This window comes from Oryza glaberrima, chromosome 7 (assembly GCF_000147395.1).
Source record: "Oryza glaberrima chromosome 7, OglaRS2, whole genome shotgun sequence".
NCBI lineage: Eukaryota > Viridiplantae > Streptophyta > Magnoliopsida > Poales > Poaceae > Oryza > Oryza glaberrima.
In genome coordinates, this window is record NC_068332.1 from 25,223,493 (window position 1) to 25,248,000 (window position 24,508).

Below are 24,508 nucleotides of genomic sequence, written 5' to 3' on the forward strand. Positions count from 1 at the left end.
TTCCTCGTCACGCAGCTTTATTCAGCAGGTAATAATTAATTATAGTTGTTATTCAGCAGTTCTCTAGGAAGTCCGGTTTCATTTTGACAGGCAGAGATAGAAAATCGGTTGGCTTGTTTGTGTTATCTTTCTGATATCATTTTACTGGTTTCATTTTGGTAGGCAGAGATAGAAAATCGGTTGGCTTGTTTGTGTTATCTTTCTGATATCATTATTCAGCAGGTAATAATTAATTATAGTTGTTATTCAACAGTTCTCTAGGAAGTCCGGTTTCATTTTGACAGGCAGAGATAGAAAATCGGTTGGCTTGTTTGTGTTATCTTTCTGATATCATTTTACTGGTTTCATTTTGGCAGGCAGAGATAGAAAATCGGTTGGCTTGTTTGTGTTATCTTTCTGATATCATTTTACTGAATTGTGGATGGTCAGGTCATAGGGATCAAGGGCCAGAGGCTCCAGATTGTTTGTGTAATCGTGTTATCTTTCTGACATTTTTACCGAAGTATGGATGGTTAGGTTGCCTTTACATAATACAGGACCAGAAGCTCCAGCTCTTACAGAGCAAGGCGCAACCAGCCATGCACCACTGGAACGTCGTCTATGGGGGCCAAGGCACTCGATATTGGTAAAGAATCGAATGAGCTCTCATTGAACGGTAGGGGATTTACTGAATCATTGATGCTCAGATCAGGAACAGAAGCTGCAGATCGTGTAGAGCAATGTGCAGAACAGTCATGCAATACTGGAACTACTACATTGGTAAGAATCGAGTGAGTTCTCCTTGAACGGGCAAATGACCAGATAAACTTTGACAAACATTGACGGCAACTGTTATGCAATGTGAAATGCAGCAGGAGAAACGCTCCAAGGAGGTTCAGTTTGATTCCATGACAAACACAGGAGATAACAGTGGAGCTTAATTCATAAAGGTACTGACTCTTTTATTTCAGTTTAGAAAGGCACAACTCATCATTATTTAAGTTCCATGCTGTAGTGTACAAAAGTTCATTGCATGGAAGGCTAATAACTAAACTATAACTAGATTATTGCTCGTAGTAGACAATGATAGAATGCACATTCCGTTTCCAAAGGCGTGCTAGGCTTTATTCCTAGAACTATGAACAGCACCACGGCACCATCTATAGAGCAGCTTGGAACAGAATCTCAGCCAGTTCCTGTATTGAGAAATCACATGAAAGCAAAGTAAAAATGAGCAATCATCAACCCAAAGATATTTCTATTATACTATGAAGTTAAATGCGTATATTATAATTCCAGTTACCTGCTTGCCAGATGGAACAATGGGTTCACCCCACTCCAGAACCTTCTTCTCTAGTGTCTCGAAGTCTCCTTTCCCAGCCTATTTGAAACCATGAGCCAATTGTTACTGTTTCAATTCAATCATCCAAGTGTAAGAAAGCAAGAGCTCTAAAGTAGTTGAACATTGTACCTCAATCAAGGCACCGATCTCACTATCAAAACTCTGGTAGCGCTTGCGAACAAGCTCATCCAGGGAACCATCCTAACAGCAGAAAGAGATAAAAAGATTACATCTAGATCCCTGAATAAAAACTTTAGAAGGCTGTAATGTTCCAGTTACCTCGATCAGCTTGACAACATTCCGAAGGCCGCGGGCTAGGGTGTCCATTCCCGATATATGAGCCAGAAACATGTCCTCAACATCAGTACTCTCCCTCCTCCTGTTGACATAATAGAATTCCAAGTCAATTGAAATTCAGTTGAATCAGAGACCAATTTACACACACAAAAAAAAAAAACAATGTCAGCGGGAACCAACAATTTGGCATCAAAGTTGAATCCACCAGGTGCAAGCCCACCCTACAACCATATCAAAACATTACAACTCATGAATAGTATCATATTGATAATTACCTGAATATATCAAGGCAACATATTATTAATTCAACTCACATTCTTAACCACACTTGACATAACCAAAGTAGCCTCTGAAATATCTGTAAGGAACTGATCGGTGTCCCAACCTGTCCATATATATAAGCATTGAAATGTTATATCCTATGTATGTCACAAATCGAAATCAAACAAGAATTTCAGGCATAATGTGACTTTCAGGAGCTAAAGGCATGCGCACATACCGATCTGGGGATCACCAGTGTTGGCATCAATATTCCCAAGCAGACCATTAATTCTTGCAGTCTCAAGCTCATGGTGGCAGCTGCAAATTTTCCATGGAGTTATCACACTGCCACTGTAAGCTACCTTGAATGACGTTAGGGAAGCAAGAAACTAACCTATGTCCAGATAGAGTAGCGTGGTTGCATTCAACATTTATCTTGAATTCTCCTGTATATGGTGAAAAAGAATGTACTTTAGATTATTTCACAATACACGGTTAACTCCAGACAGACAGCAGTAAATAAAATTGTTCAAAACACTAATGGTGTTAATACATGAATTCCTGAAATCCAAATAACAGTTCAACTTTCGAAATCATTGTAAACCCAATAACAAACTACATATGTACCTGTTAGACCATATTTCTGTAGGAAAGAGAATGTGGTTGCAACATCCCAATCGTACCTGGGAGAGGACAAACAAGGGTTAGGATTGTTTAATCCTGTGGACATTTTGTTAATGTAAACTAATAAGCATACTGGTGTTTTGTGGGTTCTTGTGGTTTAGGCTCTATCAAGAGTGTTCCTGAAAAATAAAAACAAAATTCAGTATTATATCCATGTCATACATGGAAAAATGTGATATAGCAGTGACATGTGAGTACCATTAAATCCAATCTTCTTCTTGTAGTCAACTGCAGCTTGAAGAAAACTAGCCTGGATGACAACACGGCAAAATGATAAATCAAAATGGAGATAAAGTGAGTGGTAGTAAGTGTAACAGAAACAGAGGAACAGTAACAATATGTCAAGACTCATACCAAATGGTCAAGTTCTCTCTTCATGTCAGTATTAAGAAGAGTTTGGTAACCCTCTCTTCCTCCCCAGAAAACATAGTTTTCACCGCCTAGGTAGTGGGTGACCTTCAAGTGGTAAAAGCCAAATCAAGAATTGACTTATGGAAAACCTATCACAATGTTCAGAGTTCAAAGATAACCCACCTCTAAAGCTTTCTTAACTTGAGCAGCACCATAAGCATACACTTTAACCTCTGGGCTGCAGTACCAATGAAGGCTTCTATTAGCTTCAGAACATACTCCAAATTTACATGCAAAATGCAGCAAAACTGATCTACCTAGTAGCAGCACCGTGCATGTAGCGCGGGTGCATGAAAAGCTGTGCAGTCCCCCACAGTGGTTTTATATTGGTCTCCTCCTGCATGAAGTTCAGATCATATCTGAGCAAAGAGCAGAACCAATGCATTTCGACAAAATGCTAACAATTTTAAGGTTGCAGAAATGTAACCTGGAGTTTCTTTGCCAGTTCAACTATCTCATCCAAATTTTTATTTGTTTCCTGCAATGTGAAACAAGAAGCTTATAAAATACCAGACCTTCCACTGGTGGCCAGAGCTACATCACACAGAAACCCAGAAATTCCAAAAATTTAACAGAAATATTCCACAGGAGTAAAACACATCTTCAAAAGTAAATAAGACCAAATAAAATTCCAAAAATTTAACAGAAATATTCCACAGGAGTAAAGCACATCTTGAAAAGTACATAAGACCAAATATTATGTGTTGTTCTGAAGGTATATTCAGATATAAAGGATTGGAGCTTTTCCAATATCTAAAATAGTTTTAATTAAATAGATGATTAAAATAGTTACTCTGTTAACCAAGGGTAGGCATGATAAATAGCTATAGCCTCGAGCTTCACAAGTTCAAACCACATTCGAAGACAAATAATAAGACTATTATGCATGAAGGCATACCGTGAGTGTTTTGCCATCAGGGGCAATATCCCTGTCATGGAAGCACCACCTGTCAACTCCAAGCTTCTCCATGAACTCAAAGTGAGCTCTCACTGCAATAACAATTCAGACAGAAGTTGTTGATTAAGCAAACGTGCAAATTCATAATGAACTGAACCTAAACATGAAACCAGGTAATAGCCATACTTCTTCTCTTAGCCATGTCCAACGAATTTGTGCCATCCTCCCAAGGCCAAGACTTTGTAGGGGCACCAAAAGGATCTCCTCCAGTACCACGGAACGTATGCCAAAAGGCCACGCTGAACCGCATCCAATCCTAAACGCAAGCAGATAAAATACAAAACTCAGATGTATTCCATGACGCAAAAGGGAATAAAAGGATCTGTTCAACAAGAAATAATTCATAAACCCTACCTTCATCTTCTTCCCAAGAATCACTTCCTCAGCATTGTACCACTTGTAAGCAAGCGGGTTCTTGCTGCTTGGACCCTGCAGTGCAATTGTGCAACAAAGTCTTAGCTCACAAGTCACAGCAGTTTTAGTCCAATATATAACAATCTAAAAATTTCTAAGCTTTATCAAGTAATCTAATCAAAGAGTCACAGCAGTTATAGTCCAATACAATAATCTAAATTTCCAAGCTTTATCCAATAATCTAATCAAAGCTGTAAGCTTTCATGGCCTCCCTCACCTCATACTTGATCTTGGGGATGCCAGGGAAGAACTCCCCTTCCCAATCCCCTGAAGCAGCATCACCACACTTGCTATCGAGGTCGGCCGGACAGGTTTGCTGCGCAGCGATCTGCAACCACAACACAGAACTGAATTACAACCACAACCAGACCACATTTCCACCGTAGAAATCAAACATCACTAACTAGTCAGGATCACTTACCGCAGCAGATAGACATAGAGATGAGGCCACCAGTAAGAGCAAAAGCTTTGCCCCCATCATGGCAGCAGCAGGACCAGCAGCGGAGCGGCGGGCCTGAAGAGCAGCAAACAAATCAGTAACCACAGTGAATTGACGAGTGAGAGAGAAATAAATAAAAGACCAGCCAGAAAGTTTCCATTTGATTGCGCACAGTAAATAAATAAAAGATCAAAGATTGAAGAACTCCCAAACTAATCCAAACCAGGTGGAGTCAGTCCATCGCCCACACAAAAATCAATCGAAATCCACAAGAAATCTCCAATCTGCGAGGAGAGGATACCTGCAGCGGCGGCGGCGGAGGGGGACGATGAATGGGGGAGGAGAGGAGAGGAGAGGAGAGGTAATCGCGAGGGGGATGAGGAGGAGGAGGAGAGGAGGAGGGCTTAAGGAGGGCGATGTGGCTGGTGGTAGTTGTCGTCCCTACTCCGGCGGTGGGTGACGTCACTTTATTTGGATTTATCCTATCCATGGACCAATGATACTGGTATATAGTACTATTATTTCATTATCTTTTTCGTTAGATTAGGACGAGACTATCGCGCGTGAAACCATTATATAGGCCGAAGGGCAATAGATTCTCGTGAAATCACTTGACGCACCGACGAAACGAAACGGCAGCGACTCCATATCTAATCTGTTTTTGTTCTGTTCTGGTGTATCTAATCTGCTAGTAAGAAAAAATTAATACGTGTAGCATTGCTCCCGGTAATGTATTTCGGCGAGGCTAAGCATGGCGCCATAGCGTGGTGTACTGGACTCTCTCTCTCTTGATAAGAATCACAACTGACACGTACTCCTACCTTTCAACTTTCATCCCTCCCAAGATAAAGCAGATAAACTTCTCTTCAGATAAAGATTTACTCCCGTGTCAAATTTCACTAAAACTGAATTTTAAATTTTAAAACTTAAATTTAGGATTTTTATGTTGCAGTTTGTTTTTCTTTTAACATTAGCCTTTGAACTGTGAATTATACGTATATAAAAGTTTAATCTAATTTATTTTTGGTTGCTCATGTGTCGTTTTATGGCTTATTGTAAACCAAACGATGATTCTGCAATTAATTTCTAGTATTATCATACCATTATTGTTGCTACAGGTGTCAGTCGACACAAGAAGAACGGAACTCTCAAGCTGATGACGCATCGCCTGCCGCACGATCTGGAAATGGACGGTCCAGATCGCACGCCACTCATCTTATCCTCTCGGCTCAAGGAGAACCAAAAAAGAAAAAAAAAAGAAAAATCTCGCTCAGCTCAAACGGCCACGAAATGGCGCCGGCCGTCGCCGTCGTCGCCGCCGCCGCCGCCTTCCCCTTCCGCCTCTTCTCCGCCGAGGCTCGCCGCAACACCAAGGGCTCCCGGAGCAAGCGAGGCTCAGCCAGGCCCCTCAAGCCATCCCCTCCTCCCCGCCCATCCGCGTCGTCGTCCGCCGCTGGCGGCGGCGGCGCCACCACCTTCACCAGGCTGCCGCTCCGCAACGCCCCCGCGTCCGTGGAGGTGACGCTGGACCGCTTCCCCACCGCCAATCCCGAGCCCAGAGCTTCCACTTTTACTCGCCGGAATGGCGAGCGGTTGGGCGACGACCAGGAGGATGAGGAGGAGGAGGATGAGGTGGAGCTCGGACTCCGTGGGGCCACCACGTTTGCTCGGCTCCCTCTGCGGGACTCGCCGGACGGCGGTGACCTCACCATTGGGCAATTCGACGCGGGGGTGGCCACTCAGGAGGGCCTGAGGAGTCGCGCCATTTCTCGTCAATTGGTCGAACACCTTGACGACGTAGAGGAGGAGGAGGAGGAGGAGCAGGTTGTCAGCCGCTTGGACATCTTCGAGGGAGCAAAGGGCAGGGAAGCTCGGGCTTTCTTACCCGACGAGGACGACGACGTCGTGGTGTTCGACCCAGACTACGACGGCTACAGCGACGACGAGGAGTTCGTCGCTACTGCTGTCGAGCAGAGTCCACGAGGCGACGCCATCGCAGTTGCGGAGCTTGAAAAGCTCAAATACGACAATGACGACGACGACGACGACGACGACGAGGTTGTCGTGTTCCACCCAGACGACGACGACGACGACGAGGTTGTCGTGTTCCACCCAGACGACGACGAGGAAGTCGACGTGTTCGAGGACTACGACGACGACGAGGAGGAGGAGACGAAGGAGAAGGGTGTCCCCGCCGTGATGCGGTGCTTCGACACGGCGAAGATATACGCCAAGGCCGGCGACGGCGGGAACGGCGTGGTGGCATTCCGGCGAGAGAAGTACGTGCCGCTGGGAGGGCCCTCGGGCGGCGACGGAGGCCGCGGCGGGAACGTGTTCGTGGAGGTGGACGGCGACATGAACTCGCTGCTGCCGTTCCGCAAGTCGGTGCACTTCCGCGCCGGCCGCGGCGCGCACGGCCAGGGCAGGCAGCAGGCCGGAGCCAAGGGCGACGACGTCGTCGTGAAGGTGCCGCCGGGGACGGTGGTGCGGTCCGCCGCCGGCGACGTGGAGCTGCTCGAGCTGATGAGGCCCGGGCAGCGCGCGCTGCTTCTCCCCGGCGGCCGCGGCGGCCGCGGCAATGCCGCATTCAAGTCCGGCACAAATAAGGCGCCAAGGATTGCAGAGAAAGGGGAGAAAGGTCCAGAAATGTATGCTCTCTTCTTCACTCCATTGAAAAGATTGTTCATGCTTTTTTTTTTAGTTAGCTATGGAGTGAGCTTTTGACATGATTTCCCATGTTAAATTAGCCATTTAGCTTACACAAATGTTAGTTCAGGTTTAGATTGTATTGCTTGATATACATGTTTTCTTTCTTTGACTTACATTAGCTGCATTTTGGGATGATTGGTGGTTGTTAGGTGGATAGATTTGGAGCTGAAGCTGGTTGCTGATGTGGGGATTGTAGGCGCCCCAAATGCTGGAAAGAGCACCCTTCTGACTGCTATTAGTGCAGCAAAGCCAACTATAGCCAATTACCCTTTTACGACATTATTACCAAATCTTGGAGTGGTCTCATTGGATTTTGATGCTACAATGGTAGTCGCAGACCTTCCTGGATTGCTGGAAGGTGCTCACCGTGGATATGGCTTGGGGCATGAGTTTTTAAGGCATAGTGAGAGATGTTCAGTGTTGGTATGTTCCTTCTCTCTTTCTCTCCTTTCTTTAGGATCTACTATGTTTTAAGTCCACATCTCTTATGTCATGGTTATCTTATTTCTCCTTGAATATATGATATTAGAAATGTATGTGCGATTTATTGGTTATTGTTTATTTTTCTGGTTTGGGTCTTAGGTTCATGTTGTCGACGGCTCAGGAGAACAACCTGAATATGAGTTTGAGGCTGTTCGTTTAGAACTGGAGCTATTTAGCCCATCATTGGTTGACAAACCTTATATAGTGGTGTACAATAAGATGGATCTTCCAGAGGCATCGGAAAGATGGAATAAGTTTCAGGAGAAGCTACAGGCTGAAGGAATTGAGCCCTATTGCATCAGTGCAATGAATAGGCAAGGAACAGAGGATGTTGTTCTTGCTGCATACAAGGTTCTACAGAAAGATAGGCAAAGAATGAAAGATGACGAAGGTATTTCTATAGCCTAAATTTTTCTGTCAAATTATAGTGTACTAGTAGCTAATAACTGCCTAACTGGTGCTCAAGCATGGAATTGCACTTTAACTGACTATAGCTGTTCGCAATTTTAGATTAAATGCATATGTGCTACTTTCACCATCTATGCTAAAGTAGTGTTCTTACTAGCATTCGTTTTACATTATCGTGGTTAACACTTACGCATAACATTTTTGCGTTTTAAGATGTTTATCTTACTACTGCATGTTTCTGCAGAATGGAATGGCCCTGAAAATCTGAATCATGTGGCTGATGCAATAAAAAGGGAAAGGAGAGCTCCCATGAACGAATTTGAGATTTTTCATGATAAGGGCACGAATACATGGAACGTTGTTGGAGCTGGAATTGAACGTTTTGTTCAGATGACTAATTGGCAGTAAGTAGTTTCTTTGTACAGTGCTCACTCGTTACACTTTGGAAGATCAGTCTCAGAAAGCGATTTTAAGACTGCATTACTGGTCGTTTATCTAAATTGACCTCTTTTAAGATTACTAATTAAGTAATTGTAATATCTGATCTCTTTCCAAATGCAGGTATTCAGAATCCTTGAAACGATTTCAGCATGCTTTAGAGGCATGTGGTGTCAACAAAACTCTAATCAAACGTGGAGTTAAAGAGGGAGACACGGTAGTTGTTGGTGAGGTATGTATTCCTATGTCATAAACAAAACATTGGACAGTCATCACACAAATAAAATTATCAGATTTCTAAGTTAATATTTTCTGCAGATGGAAATGGTTTGGACAGATGAGCCTAGTAAGACCAGGTCATCAAAGACAATGAACTCAAAAGATGACTCTGTCAGATGGCCTGAATTTGGCTAGATCAAGGCTCAAGCAATGGTTCTGTGTCGCAGCAGAGGCGATTTTCACTGAAATGTTTGCACATGCTTACAATAAAACGCTGCACTATGACAACAAAAAAACTACTAGTCATCACAACAGCTAGTTACACCCAGCCCAAATAAAAGGAATACTATTTTGTGTTACCTTCAGAATAGTGATGTATCACACAGCTTCGCCTACATGCTTTGAAAGTTGGATTATGCAGGAGTGCTATGTACTACCTTTTGTGATAGTAGATATTTGTAGATGAGATTTAGGTATTCTAAAATGATGTACGAAATAGTTTCTTCAGCAAGATTGTATAAATGTTCACATTGATTATTAATGGCTTATACGACCGAAGAAAGACAATTGCCGTTGCATCGAAATCTCCAAAAAGATTTGATGTTTGAGTGAACCTTGTTCAACACTTTATACTAGCATTACGAATTCAAAGATTATGCATCAACTGTCTCTCTCTTACGATGCAAAAGTAATTTGTTCCCCTCAATTTTCTAGTGGAGATAGTTTTCGTCCGTTTCTGATATGTTTTATTTGCTAGCTATGTGGGTGTGTCCCCTATGCAGTTGTGCTAGCATGCCATATAGGGCCTCAATTTGAGCTTGCTTGAGTGTGTTGAGAGAGTGAATGAGCTCCTCCTTTTATAGGGCTGGTATAACGGTTATCCTAATGCGTAATGTCAGTTTTGCCCTTGTAACCGTCATTGAGAAGTGATCCTGGATGTCCACGTGGAGCGCCGAGCTGAGCCGTAGCAGCCAGGGTACCTAGGCCGGCCCAGCAGGCCTCCAGCATCGGCAGGGTCACTCACATGTGGGTCCTCTAGGCGGTTATGGCAGTTAAGGTGGTTTCCGGACAGTTACACCTGACTTGTGGGCCCTCTTATTCATAAGCTTGCCATGTGGGTCCTTTAGGCGGTTGTGGCAGTTAAGGCGGTTTCCAGACGGTTACACTTGACTTGTGGGCCCTCTTATCCATAAACTTGCTTAGGAGTGAGTTTTTCTTCATTTTCTCCTTATTTTATTTGATAAATTCCTACAACATATTATTCTCCAAGTACAAGTGGAATTATATTATTCTGAAATAAATATGCATTGCAAGCATAGCTAATTCTCCATTATTTTAGTTATATTAACGGTCGAAGTTTGTCTGTAACGACTGTCAACAGTCAACAGGAGGGATTGACGACGTAGGAAAGGTGGTTCAGTTGGAAAGTGGATTGAACTAGTTAGAGTTGTTTTAGGTTTAGTTTTGGAAATAATAATTGTTATATTTAGGCCGGTGCGTAATTTTCGTTTTCTTTTTAGGAGATAAATCTCTGGGCGGTCGAATCATGTTTGAATCGGACTCAGCTAGATTAGGGATATATATTACACGGACCTTATAAGGTATCTTTTGTATACAATTTTCCGCGTGTCGCCACCCTTTTCGGCGAGTTCTTAGTTTTCGAACGAGACTAGATCGGTTTAATCTCCCGTGAGGAAGTAAGTTCCTTCAACTTCGCTTGTATCAGCTTAATTAGGATTTTCTCAGTCTAGTCCAATATTCTAATTAAGTTGCTACAATCGTAGCTCATCTAATATATCGACTTTTTATTGGATTGTATTTCGAATTTATTCAGATTTTTTGAGCAAATATAAAAAGAATTAAGTCATGCTTAAAAAATATTTAACGATACATCAAGCCACAATAAAACAAATAATAATTACATTTTTTTTTTAAATAAGATGAATTGTCAAATTTATAAAAAATCTACGGAGGGAGTATTATATTTGCCCGGTAGTTAGAAGCGACACAAAGACCGCACGAAATGCATGTTATTGCGATGTACAGGATGGATTTTGTTGCGCCTCACGCGTACGTACGTACGTATGTGCATGTGTCGGATAGGATCACAAGCTAGCGGCGATTCGGACTATTTCAGCAAGCAGCGTTGGAACGATAAATCCGATTCCAAAAAGAACTCCGGCCGACTGGACATAAACTACTAATCCGAGTCGGATATATCTGGCTAGATGAGTTATAATAAATAGCTTACTATCAGTCACTAACTCTCTGAGTCTGCAATTGCAACAGTACATTGTTTCGATCGTGGCCGACGAGCTACTTGATCGCCACTTTCTGCAATTGGAACAGTACATTGTTCTCGATCGTGTCCAACAATCTGCTCGATCGCCATGGCCACCACGCTGCAGAGCTGTCTCTTTTCGTGTTCGCCGGCGACGGCATTGTCGATCAGGAGGAGTCCGCTTACCTCGCCGGCCATCTCGCCGGCGGCGAGCCAACGTAATTGCTGCCTCCCAAGACTGAAGACGACGACGCAGTCCTGCAGGATAACGACGGCCGCCCGACCGCCTCTGACGGCGGTGCAGTGCCAGAAAGGCGACGGCGGCGGCGCACCGCCGGCGCCGCCGCGACGACCATCCGATTATCTGCAAGAGGAGAAGGAGAAAGTCTTGAAGCACTACCGTGAAATCATCTCCATAGATGATGGTTGTCTGGTAAGTACATGTACACGTGCAATAAATAGTTCACCATTTTAAATTTCTATGTGTTATGAGCAATAAATTAATTGTGCAGTAATTTTGATGATCTTTTGGTGGGAATTAATTAAATGCAGTACGCTGAGGCCACGGAGAAGTCGGCGGGGGTCTGCCTGGCAGCAAAGGATGCTCTCGTCATGGCTTCTCATGTCATGGTAACTAGCATGGTGGCCCGCGGATTGTGCGGCTAGCATCATTATATTTTCTCTTATATAATAACATATATGTTTTCTCAACATATTATTTAAATATATTAAAATGACAATATAATTTTAAATTTTGTACTAACTTTACGAAACTACTAATGTGTAATATTCATATTGTATTTTATATACGTGTTAGTTACTAATTATTTTTAATATCAAATTTTAGTTATTTGTAAATTATATTTCTATATGAACTCTAGACTCGTCTTTCAATATATTTTTTTTAATTCCGAATTTTCATTATCTATATTTGTATATAGACTCTAGGCTCTTCTTCCAATATTATTTATTTTTAATTCTGAATTTTTATTATTTCTAATTGTTTTTTTATGTAGACTCTAAACTCATTTTTAGTTTCGAATTTCAGTTACTTATAAATTGTATTCCTGTATTGACTTTAGATTCTTCTTCCCATGTTTTTTTTAAATTCCGAATTTTAGTTATTTGTAAATTGTATTTTTATACGAACTCTAAACTCTACTTTTAATTTTATTATATTTATTCTGAATTTTAGTTAGTTTTAAATTTTAAATTCCTATATGGACTCTATACTCTACTTCTAATATTCCTTGTTTTTAATTCCGAATTTCTATTATTTCTTACTTGTATTTCTATATGGACTCTATACTCTACTTCTAATATTCCTTATTTTTAATTCCGAATTTCTATTGTTTCTCAATTGTATTTTTATATAGACTCTAGTCTCCTCTTCCAATATTCCTTATTTTTTAATTCCGAATTTCTAATGTTTCTTAATTGTATTTCTATATGGACTCTATACTCTACTTCTAATATTCCTTATTTTTAATTCCGAATTTCTATTCTTTCTTAATTGTATTTCTATATGGAATCTATACTCTACTTCTAATATTCCTTATTTTAAATTCCGAATTTCTATTGTTTCTCTATTGTATTTCTATATGGACTCTAGTCTCCTCTTCCAATATTCCCTATTTTTTTAATTCCGAATTTTACCTATTTCTAAATTGTATTTCTATATGGGCTATGTTTTTATTTTTCTCCGATTAATATGAGAATTTCTAGGCCGTGAGAGCGAACGTGGAGATTCCTTTTTCTATTCCTTTAATAAGTTAATAGATTAACCATCTAATTAAATATTCTACTGTACCTCTCACTAATTACTATTACTAGTATTCTTCTTGATTATGCAACACAACTCTTACTCTAATTAACGTATTGCTTTTTCCGAAAATTTCAGCGTACTGCGGAGCTCAATCTCGCTGCGCCAAACGAAACATCTACAGAAACAGTCCACAGGGTACGTAACGCTCCTACTCTAGAATTTTTTTTTTGTTTTGTTGCTACTTCCACCATTTCTTAATAGATTACATTGTTAACTTTTAAACATAAGAATTACCATCCATTCAAAACAATTATGTAGATATAAAAAGTATATATAAATTATGTTTAAATTCCCTTTAATCATGAAACAAATTACAACAAAATAATTGATAATTATCTTTTTTTAAAAGAATAATAAAATACATCTAAAAGTCAACGACTTTAATTATATCTTAAAATGATCGCAAAAGCAGGATTAATATAGCTAGCAAGGTTTAGTCATGATCAATTGACTAGGTGGTGTTCTTTTCTTCTGAAGATGAAGATTAAGTTTTTATACAAAACGAGGTGGTATTAACATATAATTGATTGAGTTTTAATTATTACAAACTTAAAAAATAGACTAATATGATATTTTAGAGCAACTTTCATATAGAAAGTTTTCGCACGAAACGCACCGTTTAGTAGTTTGAAAAACATGCCACGAAAATCTTCATCTAACTCTTCATTTGAGAAAAGAACGGGACCTAAGATTCTTTTAACTCTTGTATATAATGAACAGACTGTGAGGATGTACGTGAACATCGTGATGGCGGCCGCGGACGACTTGTACGATCGGAAGGTGAGCAAGAAGACGGTGGAGTCGTACCTGCGAGCGCTGCGAGGCCTCGCGGCGGTGACCCACATCTTGCTGGACGACGCCCTGGAAGCCGTCAGCCACAGGGCGCCCATGGATAGCCTCGCCGAGTACGCCTTCAGCTCCGACGTCAAGCCCTTGTACGACGACTTCCAGGCCGAGATGAACACGCTCGTCCACAAGATCGACAAGGCCTTGGATCCACACATATGCAGGGTATGTATATATGTAATGTACAACTTGGATTTGTTATTATCGTTGTGTTTTTTTTCGTCGATAGGTTAATTAATTAGAACAATTAATTAACATTTTATTATTGTTGGTGCTTTGGCAGATTGCAGTGTGGGTAATGGCGAGGGCAACGCAGATTACTGGGACAATTATTGGACTCATGGTGTCTCGTCGGAAGAGGGCACTAGAGAACGCACGGAGCAAAATGGTTGCAGATTCGGCGACAATTTGAGATAGCTGATAGTCATGGGGGATTAAGATAGTAGCCTGAAATTTTTGTTATTTTAGTGCAGATAGTAAGGACTATTGGCCCATGGCACAAAAGTCATCAAATGTTTTAGTGTTCGTTTTGTAATTAAGGCATGATGAAATCTCCGCCTTCACCACCGGGTTATGTGGGCTGTACGTGCCTAATTGTATTCATCAAATGCATGATGTTCCTCTATCTAGCTCCTTTCTAGTGTTGTTGTGCTAATCCTGCTGCCCTTCACCTGATCAATGCAGCATGTTTTTATAGTAATTAGGGCCTTTGAATACCGTGAATAGAATAACAGAGAAGTAGAATAAACACATGATTATGTTAGAAATGCAATCCAGCTAATGACAGCCCTAACCTAACCGATCCGTTTTTCTCTTTTTTGAAATTTTTTTATCCTCGAAAAAAATTGTACGTGGTTAGCTATTTTGTAAAAAGCTCCTCACATTTACACCAAATATTGTATACGTCCTCAAACCGACTGACTTCCGGTTGTCACTTATCCATAAAACATCTCGTCTTCCAAAAAAAATAAAACGTGAATAAGAGAAAATTTTGCTTCTAGGGGTAGCGTTGTAAAAAAACATAGGGGTTTTTCTAAAAAACCATCCTAATCTAACCCCACAATACTCAAACCCTACCCCATTCCCTCCCCGTCTCCTTCACCTCAGCGCCACTGCCGCGCTGCCCCGCCATCCGCCATCCCCCGTTGCCGTCAGTCGTTCCCCCATTGCTGCTGCCACCTCCACCTATCGTCACACTACTAGGCGCCGCCGTCCTCGCCGGCAAATCCAACCACCTGGGGGAAGGAGAGGGTCGCAAGCCATTCCCTCATCCTCCGGGAGCTCCCTAGAGCGCTCCTAGGCACCTATCCGCGTGTACCTCCACGCGCCGTTGGGCGCCCTCTGCTCGCCACCGCACATGGCCCCGTCCCCACCCACCACGCATGCGCCATCGCTAGGAGCCATCATCGCCTCTTGTCCAAGGAGGTGCTGTTGCTCGATGCGGTTCAGAGCAGGGCCTACAGGGGCAGGCTCGCCACGGCCGAGTCCGTGATGGGTAGGATCGGGAGAGAAAAGATGAGCAAGGGTGGATGCGGCGTTCGAGTCGTCATTCTCGGTGGCGGCAACGTCCAAGTTGTCGTTCCCGATGGTGGCGGAGTTGATGTCTAGGAGGTGACAGCGGAGTTGACGTCCAGGCAGCGGCGGCGTTGATGGCGTCGATCCAGGCGGCGGTTGGCGGAGGACCACGAAGTTGTGCCACAATCGATCTCGCCGGAGGAGGAACACGGCGGCGCCGGGGGGGGGGGGAGAAACGCGGCGGCAGTGCAGAAAAGGATGGAAAGTGTGAGAAATTCCACCTGTGGCCCGTATATTCCTCCCGTCTATTACACGCGAAGGTATATTTTTGCCCTCCCACCTCTCGTCTACGCGAGGTACTGCAACATGGACATATTTGGTACCTCGCGGTAACAAACTCTACCAGCTATTGGATCGGACCAGATCCAATGGGCAGGATTTGATACCGCACGGTACCGTTAGACCATAAAAAATCTCCTTATATTATGGGACGAGGAAGGGAAGTACCAAAAGGAAAACAAAGAGCAGGAGTACCTCGAAGCGATGATCATGGCCGCGCACGTTGCGGCGGCGGTGTCCTCGGCTGCTTGCTTGCAGATGGAACCGTGTGGCTCCTCTACCCACTTCGTCGTCGCGGCGGCCTCTCCAGGCGTAGGCGGTGGCGCGCATGGACCGCCCGCGCCACGTCGTCATCGTTCGCTGCGAGAAGAAGAAGAAGGGCGCCGCCGATGAGCCGGCCGGCGAGCCCGGCCTAGAGGAGGGTGGTGATCCCCATCAGGTATATATATCAAAACTAACCGCTTCCTTAATCTGTCATTAGTAATTAGATTAGATATAAATTGACAGCACATTAAAGGCCCCTTTGAATCAAAGGATTTATTTAGGAATTTTATAGGATTCAAATCCTATAGGAAATTTTCCTATTTGGCCCTTTGATTCAAAGGATTGAAGCTTTCCAAATCCTATGAAATTCCTATGGAATGGCACATTGCATGTGTATTTTGGAGGAAATTTGGCAAGAGCTCCAACCTCTTGGAAAATTTCCTTTGAGTCTATCTCTCTCATCCGATTCCTGCGTTTTTCCTGCGCTCCAATCAAACGACCATTTCTATATTTTTCCTGTGTTTTGCAATCCTCTGTAGGTGTAAAACAGAGAATTGCAAAACACAGGAAAAACACAGAATGATCGTTTGATTGGACCGCGGGAAAAACACAGGAATTAGAGGAGAGATAAAGACTCAAAGGAAAGTTTCTAAAAGGTTTTACCGCATGTTAGAATTCCTCCAAAACTTGCATGGCATTAGGCAATCTATAGGAATTTTATAGGATTCCATAAGATCCATTTCTTTAATTCAAATGGCTATATAGGAAAATTTTCTATAGGAATAAAATCCTCTAAAATTCTTATGAATTTCCTTTAAATCAAAGGGGGCCTAATTGTTTTTTCTTCTATTTTAGTCTTCATCGTACCAGCAATATCGTAAGTTTCAAGACGTAATTGACCAGCTCCAGCAGTGTGCGTCCGAATTAAGAGCTCGTCGATCACTCAAAAAGGACAATATGGTTTGTTCTATGGGATGTGCTTCTGTGCTCTGAAAAAAAAAAAAAAAAAACTTGCACGAAAGTTAAAGCTAATCAGCGGCTGTGATTAAAAGGGAGATTAGCACTTAATTATTATTAGCAAGGGGTAATTTCGTCCAAAGATTTTTGAGCCCATATCCAGCCCAGTCCATCTGAAGCGATCCCCACATTCTACCAGTCCACCACGGCACCGCTCCTCAACCGCACCGCCGCGCCGATTTTCGCCTTGCCGTCGCTGCTTTGCCCTCTTCTTCAGTTAAAAGGATACCTGAGCAGGTATGGCCTGAGTGACAGTAAATTCAGTTTCAGCCTTAACTTGTCTCCTCAAAGATTTGCCTTCAAGTTACAGAACAGAGTCAATGCCTTATTGCTGCAACCCGACTTGCAAATTTGGTTGTACATATACACATTTGGCACAAGCTTCATATTTACAAGCACCATGAAAACCTCATATGCAGTCTCAGTGCGGCCACTTTTCAATAGAATCGAGAGAATGGCATTCGCAATAGGTGACGATGGTTGGGCAGTGCCGCCGACGCGCGGGTTGTGGAGGAGCGATGGCAGCGCCGACGGTGGCGGAGGGGGCAGGAAGCGGCGTGGGGAGGGAACCGGGCGGCGAGGCGGCGTTGCGAGGGGAAGAAGAAGGCAGAGCAGCGGTGGCAAGGCGAAAATTGGCGCGGCGGTGCGGTTGAGGAGCAGCGCCGTGGTGGACTGGTGGGGGTGGGGATCGAACTGGGCTGGATATGGGCTCGAAAATCTTTGGACGAAATTACCCCTCGCTAATGATAATTAAGTGCTAATCTCCCTTTTAATCACAGCCACTGATTAGCTTTAACTTTCGTGCAAGTTTTTTTTTTTAGTACAGAAGCACATCTCTCTATTGTTCTAATCATTGTCACCCCTCACCATCTGCCTATTGCTTTATCTCCAATAGAGAACAGCAACCAGTCACTCACATCGGGATTGTAGTTAATGTTGACTAATCGAAATTTTGTATATTTGTATATAGAGTATTTGTCCCAAATAGAAACGCCTAGCACGTACAGTACATCATCTAAGTTCAATTAACGACAAGTGAATTATTTAAACAAAGACAATTTAGTGAAAGACATCTTCTGAATTTAGTGCAAATGGTAAACAAACACAACGACGAAAGCATGCATTAGTAATGTCAGGAATCAAGAAACCTAAGTGATGAAAGAGAAAATTTCACCAGATTGTTCAACAACGGAAGCAGTAGTAATGTCAAGAAACCAAATTGAATGGAGCAAGCTAGCTAAATATCATATCATATCATATTAAATCCTTTGTTTTTGCAACCCACTACCAGCAGTACTTGAGTTAATCTCAGCCTTCCTAGAGCTGCTACAGTGTAACAGTTCTTGCCAGCACATGCACCGTTCGATCTATATCGATGGATTTAATCCATCCGTCCGTCATCTCCAGCGCACGGGCCATCACTGGTGGCTGGCCCAGTCCCCTCTCTCTCTCGCCAACAGCCTGAAGCCCTCAATCCCTCAACATCCTCGCCACGTCCCGTCCCAAATTCCCCACCGCTTCCTCACAGATCCAATCGGCACCGCCGCCTCCCCCACAGAGGTCCATCTCGCGACCCGGCGCCACCGCGGTGTTCCGGCCCGTCGAGCTCACCGGAGCCAGCCGGCGCCATTACCGCCTTGCCGTCGAGCTCGCAAAGCTACCCTCCGCTGTCGCGGAGTTCCGCCCCATCGAGCTCGCGGAGCCAGTCGGCGCCATCGCCACCTTGTCGTCCGGCTCGTGGGCCTAGCTGGCGTTGCCACCTCCTCACGATCTTTCAATTGGTCCAACGGCTGCTTTCCCTTCAGCACAGCTGCCTTCTTCAGGAACTAGCGGTAGCTGCTCAGCTTTCCTCTTTTCTTCAGTGCTGCTTTCATATTAGAATCACAAATGTTTAAGCAAGCAGTAAATCAATAGAAGGTAACCACCTGTTATAGAGCTTTTCCATTCATTAGATCCTCATGCTTGCTGTACTACATTATCTCCGTGGTGCTATTTACCAGTTTGGCAAGTGGGTACTAATCTGCGGTTAAAAGAAAATAATGCAATTTTACTTGTCAGTTTGTATGCACTATTTTCGTGCTGTAGGGCATGATTTTCACTCCTTTTTACCTGAACTGTTCCTTTGGTGTGGTCATTTTATGCTTATTTTTGGCTCTGCACGTCAGTGTAGCTGTTAAGCATTGCCAGAGTATGTTAAACACTGTCTAATTTATCAATTTACAGTGCTTATAACCAGCTGTTGCATATGCATTTCCTTTCCTTTATTAATGTCGCAACCCTGATTTTTATAGTCCAAAAAGGTATATCGCATTGAATGAGTGTTGTTCTAGCGAGTAGCGACACGCTGGCACGCTCCTGTGCACCTTTTACACAATGCTTTCCCTAAGGTATAGCCTTCCACTTTATAGTTTATTAGTGGTGCTAAATTTAAGCTCATTGTATTCTTTTTACCCTTACGTGCTTACTGCAATATTGACTTTACTTCACTACTTTGCATGCCTCTTAATCTGGTGCTTCCTCGCATCTTTACATTATTCTAGATGATGCAGAGACATACAGCTTTTAACTGGAGACATTTTAGTGAAATAATCTATATAGTCTTCCCCTGTTGTGACATTTTAGCTTTTTATTCACCAGGTGGCCAAAATTGGTTATGGTGCATTTTTATTAGATATCACCTTCATTCTGCATTTTTATTAGTGATGCTAAACTGAACCTCATTGTGTTTCTTTGTCTCTCATGTACTTACTAAACTAAATTGACTTTTCTTCAGGACTTTGCAGGGCTCTTAATCTGGTGCTTCCTTATATCTTTGCGATATTCTAGATCATGAACATGCAGCTTTTAAGTGCAGACATTTTGCATTATATAATATTGTTAAGGTAAAGATATAATTATTTATCCCTCATTTCTTCTGCTATGGCGATACATGCTCCATGTAGATATTATTTCTCTAATTCTTTTACTTGTCTGCCTGATCAGCACTGAACACTAAATTCAATATGTTCTATAGTAATGCATGCTTGTGAAAAGAGACACTTATTGCACATGATCACCAAAATGCACATATGGATGTTTCTTTGAACAGTTTTTCATATGTTTCTTTGTTGCGGTTCATGTCCGCTCAATACGAGCCATATAGATACTTCAGTTCAATTTCCATCTACATGTTCTCTTCTAATCTTCCTGAAAATGCTAAGGTGTTCAACTCTGCTTGCTATTTCAGTAATTCAGACATTGTAATGGTCAAACTATTCCTCTCTACGAACACAAAGTGTCTGTATAGCTTAAACCATAGAGTTTCTTTTGAAATATTATTACATTGTACTATTGTGATAAATTCTATCCATCTTCTGTTTTAATCTTTTCACGCAAATATACTTGCATCGCTTGCAATATGGATAGTGTTCTATCTTGATCTACACGTTAGTTATACTTTTTTCAATTAATGTTTATTGCAGTGATTAGCATCTCAAGACACAATCATTTTTCATCAAGACGCTCTATACATCGAAGATTACTTGCTCAATCTGTTGGTATAATTTATATTCTTCTAATTTTTGCATTCCTGTTGTTTTCCTCATGTATGGCATCTCTTTCCATTTATTCTGCATAATCATCATTACTGGCTCAAACCTATATTGACATCCGTTCAAACCATGTTTACGAACTAATTTCTCATGTTGTCCCATTCATTTATTTACCAGAAATTGTTGCTCCGATTCTTAATCAGGATCTCCATACCCAGATCATATAACAGCTCCTCGATCACGTTCAATTATTTGTTGTCCATGTTATGTGATTTTAACACTCAACTTTCCTCTAATACCTTCCGGTAGCCATAATTGCTTCATAGGTTTTATTTATGTTCGCTTTTTGTATTTTGTGTACTAACTGCTAAACAAGTTCAGTGTAAAAATAATTTTACTGCATTTTACAGGTTACCTATAGAAATGTTGTACTTGGAGATTCTTGCATTTGTGCAGTAGTAAAAAAATCCATGTCAAATTTAGATTCTCTCAAGACTAATACTTTTAAGTACTATTTCATATTTGATCATGCATTCATCAGGTTTTCCATCCACATGCTTCATAACGCATTTACCTTACAGACTCACTTGACATCTCATCAATTGTCGCATAATATTCTTTTCTCTGATTCAACATGATCAGCCACTTCAACAACTGTACATACATGCATGTTTCCCATGCATACATATTTTCCTTAAAATATATCTGCTATTCATCATGCTACTAGCCTTGATGTTGGCAATCGTACTAATGCAGGCTGCTATAATGGATAAGCAAAACAAGGCGACCATCCATGTCGAGTGATCATCATGTATTTCATATTTCCATCAGCTAGATGCCCAGGTGTTCTGCCAAAGAGCATATCAGAAGACATGTATGCTCTATTATATAATTTTTGATTTAAAAGAGTGTGCTCAGGATAGATCATTTGTCTCATTTGTATACCTTCGTTGCCTATTATGTGTCTTAACTATTTGAATTACCAACTTACGACCCTCACTGGTTCTCTTGTCTAATGAAATAACATATTTTACATATATTATGTGCCTTAATGGGCTTTCAGTATGATTTTTGTTGTTATCTGAAATATTGAAACATATATATTCATGTTCATGCTAATGAGATTGCATTTTGTAATCACATTAGCTTGGACATTGGATTTATATTTTGAAATCTACATAAGTACTTTTTATTTTCATGTTTCACTCAACACTGCATAATAATCAACGTTCATTCATTATGCCCCGCGGCAACGCGCGGGGTCCACCCTAGTTATATAGCTAATGCAAGGCTTGCCTCGCTTGCTACTGATATAATGTAACGTCAAAACTGTTGCACTGTTGATTTCATTGCTGATGCCCCTTTTGTTTTGCAAGCAGGACGATACACCATTCAATTATGAGATAAACAAAATTAGAGGGTACTGGACGGAGATACATTCAGCGAAGATAAGTTATTTGGTCAGTACTGTTCATAATATGCTGGGGTTTTTATTTTGTTTAGCACTAAAACAGGTGAACAGTGTCTACCTATTATTTTGATTAGACCATTGGTTTTTGTAGCGGCAATCAGCGAAAGGAAGAATCATTATATAGTCAAAGGATACATGTTTGTTGATTCTAGCAATTCCTAAGTGTGTGTTCTGTAGTGTGGGTTAGGAACTAATCCCACGCATGGGAAATAGAGTGATAGACTAGCGTATAATTATTTAAGTATTAGCTAAAAACTTTTAAAATATGAATTAATGTGATTTTTTAAAGCAATTTTTCTATATAATTTTTTTCGTAAAAGCCATATTTATTTACAGTTTTAGAAGCGTGCGCACAGGAAATGAGTGTGTAGAGGGTTCGGAACCTCAACAAACGAAATCAGTGTAAGGAGATGTATAGAGGCTTCGAATAAACACATCATGGTTCAATAAAAAATGCTAATAGTAGTAATACAAAGGAATTATGAGATGGTTATGAATTGAAGCTGTTTCAGTAACACTACAATCAGAATTAAACATGCATTTAATTATCAGCGCATATCTAATACAACATTGGAAGTGGCATTTCCACTCCAAGACAAAATTCTAATCTTCAGCAATATGCTGCAATAAGCAATTTCGTAGCGGTTATATAATTTAATTTAGCGCCTCAACCTTCAACTTTAGGACTTGTGAATATGAACGCAAAAGTTAGTTGCGTTAGTGCAAAATCAAAAGTTTTAATCGAGATAAACAAGTTCAATATTAATACTACGAACTTTCTTTCAAAATGAAATATCATATATAAGACATTGGAGATGGATGTGTGAGCTCTTGACATTGTGGCTATGTGCTATAACTTCAAATGTATAATATCAATATAAATTAGTTTGTTGTAAACTTCATCCATATATAATAAGCACCGTGAATTTTACTGAAATTTAAAATTGTAGGATTATGTCGTAATGTTACTATGAACTTTTTGTCTTGCCTGTTGCAAAAGCTGATCATGTTTTATTTGGTGAGTACTGTAGGATGGACAAGGCAGGATGTGAACAATGACTCCTCTTAAGAGCTAAAGATGCTATCGAGTTGGCTTCTAGAATTATGGTAAATATGCTATCTTTTAATATACAATATGTTAGCAATTTTACTGAACTTTGTCTAACCAACTTCTCCACTCTTGTGAAAAACAGACTGAAGCTCATTTGAGAGCTCAAACGCCAAGTGAAATTTCGCTGCATACAGTAGATCAGGTAAATCGATTAAAGTTTTATTTGGATGTTGTTCTTTGACCGAATCTTGAAATCACATAATAATTCTGGAATGTACTAAAAATTTCTCTGAAAATACAGACTGTCAGGACGTATGTATCGATCTTTGTTAAGACTGCCGAGGACACTTACCATAGGAAGGTTGATAGAGCAACCATTCTTTCATTCCTCTGTGCTCTTCAAGGTTTGGCTGCAGATAGCCATATCTTGTTTGATGATGCTTTGGCTTTTGTTCGTAGCAGTCAACCAGATTACAGTCCAAAACATGATGTCGAGGTAATTAACCGTTATTATCAGCAGGAGATAAAACGTTTGATAAATAACTTTAGGGAGGCTTCAACGACCGAAGCACTTGAGGTATGTCACTGGACAGAGTCTCCCCTTCTTTTCCGATAATGTTGATCTTGATCAGATCAGATGTTGATCAAATTTTGATCTTGTTTCTGCTTGACTTGCAGATTCTTCATAGTACGGTTAATGATTTAACGCAGAAAGTAGCATCTTATGTTACCAAAATGACTACTCTTCGCAAGAGCACACTAGCCCATGTCCCTGGTAAATCTGTTGTTCTTGTGCCAGTCCTATTTGCACCAATATAATATTTTCACTTTAGCAAGTTAGAATTACATTGATTGTTGCTATATATGGTTTGTGTAGGCCGCACCATTGCATCCTGTGATGCTGCCCCACCAGATGACAGGCAAAATGAGTAGCTGATTGATTAAGTTGATGCTTCAGTTGAGATGTATCCTCCTATCTGGATGAATCCATTATCCATAGCAGGCAACGAAAACATGTGTAAAATTAAGCTTTCGGTCAACAATATGTGTCCTTTTCATTGGTTTTGAATATATATAACGTTATTATTCAGTTATTATATATGGAAGGACTATTATTTGTTTCAAAAATAAAAAGAAGTACTAGGTTTCTTTTGAGCAAAAAAAAAACTACTCCCCCTGTATTTTAATGTATGACACCGTTGACTTTTTAACCAGCATTTGACCATTCATCTTGTTCAATTTTTTTGTATAAATATAAAAATATTTATGTTATGCTTAAAGAACATTTGATGATAAATCAAGTCACAATAAAATAAATGATAATTAC

General features: G+C 41.2%; 3 protein-coding genes across 15 annotated transcripts; 2 read left to right on the plus strand and 1 right to left on the minus strand.

Moving 5' to 3' along the window:
• Positions 1–916: 916 nt before the first annotated feature.
• Positions 917–5,290, minus strand: LOC127780401 (xylose isomerase). The gene is made up of 21 exons (XM_052307310.1): positions 5,087–5,290; positions 4,768–4,860; positions 4,564–4,674; positions 4,287–4,361; positions 4,059–4,188; positions 3,873–3,964; positions 3,402–3,452; positions 3,232–3,311; positions 3,098–3,152; positions 2,918–3,019; positions 2,762–2,813; positions 2,637–2,682; positions 2,507–2,562; positions 2,274–2,325; positions 2,118–2,197; positions 1,933–2,003; positions 1,799–1,839; positions 1,601–1,700; positions 1,451–1,522; positions 1,283–1,360; positions 917–1,175 (listed from the first exon to the last, which is right to left on the minus strand). The coding sequence occupies exons 1-21, from the start codon at positions 5,273–5,275 to the stop codon at positions 1,140–1,142; spliced, it is 1,662 nt and encodes a 553-aa protein (XP_052163270.1). The 5' UTR covers positions 5,276–5,290; the 3' UTR covers positions 917–1,139.
• A 725-nt stretch (positions 5,291–6,015) lies between these two features.
• Positions 6,016–9,618, plus strand: LOC127780898 (probable GTP-binding protein OBGC1, chloroplastic). The gene is made up of 6 exons (XM_052307886.1): positions 6,016–7,433; positions 7,644–7,917; positions 8,077–8,368; positions 8,630–8,789; positions 8,947–9,055; positions 9,142–9,618. Exons 1-6 carry the CDS (start codon positions 6,076–6,078, stop codon positions 9,235–9,237), a joined length of 2,289 nt encoding a protein of 762 aa, XP_052163846.1. The 5' UTR covers positions 6,016–6,075; the 3' UTR covers positions 9,238–9,618.
• An 8,973-nt stretch (positions 9,619–18,591) lies between these two features.
• LOC127780696 (uncharacterized) lies at positions 18,592–24,482 on the plus strand. 13 transcript variants are annotated; one of them, XR_008018812.1, is made up of 11 exons: positions 18,594–19,046; positions 19,421–19,516; positions 19,903–20,011; positions 20,591–20,665; positions 21,416–21,533; positions 22,039–22,119; positions 23,162–23,237; positions 23,324–23,383; positions 23,483–23,758; positions 23,860–23,956; positions 24,059–24,457. XR_008018812.1 is itself a non-coding variant. In XM_052307645.1 (10 exons), exons 6-10 carry the CDS (start codon positions 23,235–23,237, stop codon positions 24,112–24,114), a joined length of 492 nt encoding a protein of 163 aa, XP_052163605.1. In that variant the 5' UTR covers positions 18,595–18,961; positions 19,903–20,011; positions 20,591–20,665; positions 21,416–21,533; positions 22,039–22,119; positions 23,162–23,234; the 3' UTR covers positions 24,115–24,482. The 13 variants fall into 13 exon arrangements, 6 of the variants coding, with proteins under 6 accessions (XP_052163605.1, XP_052163604.1, XP_052163606.1 ...); XR_008018813.1 differs by having other exon boundaries at positions 18,594–18,961; positions 24,059–24,455; XR_008018810.1 differs by having other exon boundaries at positions 18,592–19,046; positions 19,421–20,011; positions 24,059–24,475.
• Positions 24,483–24,508: the final 26 nt, after the last annotated feature.